Genomic DNA, 4907 nt, shown 5'->3' on the forward strand with positions numbered 1-4907 from the left:
CAGCCTTCTGGTCAGCAGTCAAATGCTTTAGGCACTACACTACCAGAACTCCTTGGTTTTACATAAAACCTCATATTACTAGACTTAAATACAAGTACCAGGTTAAGACCATTAGAAGAATGGTTAATCTAGAAGAGAGCCAGAGCTGGGCACTGACATGACTGGAGAGAATAAAACGTAACATTAAGCATCTCTCCCTCCAGCTTTTCTTGATTCATTTTGCATTTTGCTATGCTGTGTCTTTCTCAAAATGGAACTACTAATGTATGTAAAACAAAACAAAAAAACTCGTTGCCTGTCGAGAAAGTGATAGCAACTCTATAGGACAGAGTAGAACTGTCCCCTAGGGTTCCAAGGCTGTCATCTTTATGACAGCAGACTGGCACATCTTTCTCCTGTGGTGTGGCTGCTGAGTTCAAACTGCTCACCTCTGGTTGAGCATTTAACCAATGGGCCACCAGGGCTCCTTACTGATGTATATAGATGCTACTTTACTGATGGACATAGATGCTACTTTTTATAAAGTCTGAACAGTTTTTGCTAATTTTCTATATTGCTCAACTGGCAGAAGTAATTGCAAGGTACCCAAAGAGGTTCCATCAGATGGTTAACCACAAGGAAAAAGAGAGTAAAATTATAAAAAAAGGAGCTATAAAGATGAAAAAAGCCTAGTAATTTAGGGACATTTAATACAAAAATAAATATCCTTAGAATTGAACAATACAACAGACTGAAAACTAGTCCACAGATGATGGCACGGCATCATCAATACAGGGGCAGCCAACGATCAGTAGAAGCTGGTTGAGAAGTTAGGAGTCGGAAATGACTCATTTAAGCGTAATTTCTATACTATCCATACAGATAAAAAGTTTAATAGTTAAATTTCTTTTTTAGACAAAAGGATTTATCTTCCTCAAAGTTCCTGATAACTGAGACTTTAATATTTTAGAATCATTTGCAAATTGGTAAAATACTGGCTCCTTAATCAAATACTACACAAGGCCATACATTATATGTTATAAATTATAATCCTTGCCAATTTTCTTCTTGATCCACTGAGCAGCATTTTCTATATATCCCAATTTAAGTAACTCTTCAATAACTTGCAGATTTTCAACTCCTAAAATGAGAATGTGGTCAGATGATGAATTTTACCTCCTCTGGACTTGGTGTCTCATAAGTTCTCCCTTGAATCAGGTTGACTAAAGCTTGGTAGGATTTTGAAATCACTTTTTCCTTAAGCAAGAGATGCTGCTTTAAATCCTGAACAGAAGCCAAACCAATCTGTAAAGTAGAAAGAAAAATCATCACCAGAGACAATTTCAAATGAAAACTGTCAAACCATTCATTCATGAAGTACTTTCTTCTCCAACTGTGGTGTATCAATACACTTTTCTATAGAAATGCAGAGAATAATTCTCAGAGCGAAACTGTTCTAAGCTTTAAGTCTCTCATTACAAAAAAAAAAAACTAATGTTTTTCTTTCAATGAAAATAATAGAGCAAATAACTGTTTGCAATGCAGAGTATACATGATGCACTGAGCAAATGCCAGTGTATTGTTTCAGCATCAGTTTCGTCAATGAGTTATTTGGTAACTCAGAGTCAACATGAATAAAGTCAAGGCTGAGCAACACTTCCACTTCACAAGAAAACTGTTCTTCCTGTTACTGAAATAAGGTCTGCATCCAAAAGTATCCACAAATGCAGAGACATTGTCATGAATAGAAAGGAACACTTTTAGTTTCATACTGTTCAAAATCTTTGGTTCACCATCAATCTTTATAGCAAAATTTTAAAGATAATGCATAATAGACCTAAAATTCATACATTATTTTTGTGCTAATAACCTCAAGACTAGGATTGGCTCCTAACTGCTGAAAAAAAAATGGCTCTGCACTAGGCACTGAGCAATCCATTCTTTTTATCTGACCAGATAAATACATCTCAGCACTAAAGATAAAAACCTTTATGAAATAAATTTTGCTGTTGAAAATCTAAGAGCCACACCATAAAACTGATGGAAGTTGTTTCATTTCCGACAGAGACCTGAGAATGCTTACTTATTAATCCAGTTTTCAATACAGCAGATTTTTCTAGAAGTAAAAAGCAAAATGCATTTATTTTCTGGATGCGTTTCTCTTAAGTTGCTTTTTTTTTTTTTTAAAGGCAGGTCCATTCTTTTTCTTGTACCCAATGACTACAAGTTGGAGGGGTAAGGACTGAATTAGCTGCATATCTTGTCCCATTGCACAAAGTATGTAAAGTGTCTAGCTGACATTTTAAAATTTAATATGTTGACCTAGTTCTGTGGGCTCTACATCATTCACATTCCATCACTCATTCACTGAGTAATTCATGACTTCGGGGGAGGGAATTGTACCCCTAAGAGGTAGGCAACCAATCTGAGTCTACCGGAGGAAGAGGTAGTGGAAGAGAGGACTATGTGGGCAGATCAAAACTGCACCCAACAGAAATGCTTATGGGTGCTCTTCCTTCCTCTGCTCCTCATCATAGCCCAACTCCAGCACGAAGCTGTGCATCATGAGATGAGTTAAATTATCCATATTGTAAGGTTTTACTATAAAATTATGAAAATAAAACCATTAATAAACGGTAAAAAAAAATTTAAACAATATAAAGGTAAACCTCACCCTCCCTTCCAAGACCCTCAGTTCCCATTTACACAGCCAATAGATCGCTTACCCTTCCAGAATTTGTCTGTGTCCATATTATGAAAGGCTTGCACTGTCCTCTCTACAAACCACCCACCCAAAACCAAACACAGGAGCACTAGAATGGATGGAACTAAGCCTTGCTTTTCTGTTCTTTGTCTTGTCCCTGGGTGGCGACATGGTTAAGCACTCTACTACTGACTAAAAGGTTGGTGGTTCAAACCCACTCAGAGGTGCCTTGGAAGACAGGCCTGGGGATCTGATAATGAAAGGTCACAGCCTTGAAAACTCTATGGAGCAGCTCCACTCTGTACACATAGGGTCTCCATGAGTCAAAACCAAGTCAATGGCAACTAACAACATCATACACACAGAACAGTGTACAGTTAAAAAAAATGCCATGAATCCCCATGGGGACGATACTGGTAACCACTGTACTATTTTCTCAAACCTTCTGTGTATCTAATAATGTTACATATGAAAAAGGCAGGTTATGAAAAACATGCATCTTATATTCACATTTCCAGGTCAATTTGCATACAGTCATAAATAAGGGCAAGAACATCCATGCCCCAATGTCAAATCTGGCTATAAATATAAGTAGTGGAATCAGAGGCATCCATTGTTTTCTTTACTATTTCTGGACAAAGCCAGAATAGTTGCAGTGATGTGCATTACCTTCACATGTCTGGAAAACCTCAAAAAACTTTGTTAGGGAGTATTTTTATGGAAAGATTGAGGGTTGGTTAATGACTCATCATCTTTCCTACCTCTCTAAAAGAAATACCATGGTATATGGATCTTACAGACAAGAAGCAATGTTTTCAAAATTGAGTTTCTTATACCTTATGAGGCTTCTTAAATTTATACAATCTTACTACAAAAAGGTATCATTTTAGGATGACACGTTTATAAGTAACAGCATAATCATTTTTATATAGATACCATAAAAAACAAAGATCTTTTGAAATACCATTGTTGTATCTGATCACTGAGTTGCTTATACTTAAGGGACATTTCTTTCAATATTCTTTACTTTCTTTAAAATAGCTCTATTAAAAAAAAGGGGAGGGGGCAAACACTAACTTTCAATCTTTTTTCCAGAACTGGAATCAGCAACTGAGAATTCTTTTCACTGTCTTCAATTAAAATATCTTCATTGTCATCCAATATATCACTCTAATAAAATAAACAAACATAAAATACATTTTGAAATAATCTGAAAAGTCATATCATTAACAAAATACAACTAAATTTTATCCAGTTAAAGGGCAATTTTCCATGTTATACACTATTTTACAAAAGGCAAATTATGTCTATTTTTTCCCCATCATCTTCTTGTCCCTAGAAAAAAATGATGATAATGACTACTATTACCACCTACCACTTGTATACTGGTTCATAAAGTATCAGCTCACTGGGCTTTCACAAAATCCCATAATTGGTGAAAGAAAGAATTATCCTCACTTTACAAATGAGAAAAACTTAGAGAGAGTCTGTATATATCTGAAACTTCCGGGCTATTTCTTTCCATTATGTACAAGACCTCAAGATATTATCAATTCTTACTTCTTTTAATAAAGGCAGCTTCTCTCCAGTTTATTCCATAATTTAAATTAATCCAATATTATGTTTATTGGTAAAAATATGGTTTTCAGAAGCAACAATAAAGTTTCACTATTTTGGTTACTTTAGTGATCACCAGATAAACTATATTACATATATCGAAACCAATAAAGCCAGTTTGTTTAACATTTGTTGAAAGGAAATACAATGTACATAGCTAAAAGATACATGCTAAGTATTTTTAAAATTCAAAAAGTTTCAGTATGAAATGACAAACCTTTGAATAGTGGCTCAAATGCTTTACATGCTTATATTTTCTAAAATCATTCTTAATGTGTAAACAGTAAATAGACCTTACTGAATAGTTTATGTCCATAAGATTGGTTATCTTAAAGGAAGAGAGGCAACTAGACTTCAAAGGGCTCTTCAAAAGTAGCAGCACTTGCTCAGTTCCAGTTCCTATGAAGTCATCAATCAGTAAGGAGGTAATGTTTTCCCACTTAGTGGCAACCTGAAAGGGAGAGGTAAGAGAGGAATGAGGAAGAAAAAACAATCTGATGTCAACCACTTGGAAGAAGATCTCTGTAGGAGATCCTGGATAGACAGGGAGAACAATGTGGAACAAAACTCAAAATCATTTGGGAAAAAAAAAGCGGGGAACAGGTTT

The 4907-nt window shown here is 35.3% G+C and overlaps 1 protein-coding gene across 1 annotated transcript in view; it reads right to left on the reverse strand.

The window, feature by feature from the left end:
- FANCB (FA complementation group B) overlaps positions 1-4907 on the reverse strand; it is a gene marked incomplete at its 5' end in the record, with an annotated part of 136161 nt that overhangs the window by 103625 nt on the left and 27629 nt on the right. Inside the window, 3 exons of the mRNA XM_007952842.2 lie at positions 1156-1284; positions 3761-3853; positions 4599-4751. Of these exons, the coding sequence (XP_007951033.2) occupies positions 1156-1284; positions 3761-3853; positions 4599-4751 (375 nt within the window). The remainder of the gene's footprint in view (positions 1-1155; positions 1285-3760; positions 3854-4598; positions 4752-4907) is intronic.

Source organism: Orycteropus afer, unplaced genomic scaffold (assembly GCF_000298275.1).
Source record: "Orycteropus afer afer isolate SDZICR_OR568_19922 unplaced genomic scaffold, OryAfe1.0 scaffold00360, whole genome shotgun sequence".
Classification (NCBI taxonomy): Eukaryota; Metazoa; Chordata; class Mammalia; order Tubulidentata; family Orycteropodidae; genus Orycteropus; species Orycteropus afer.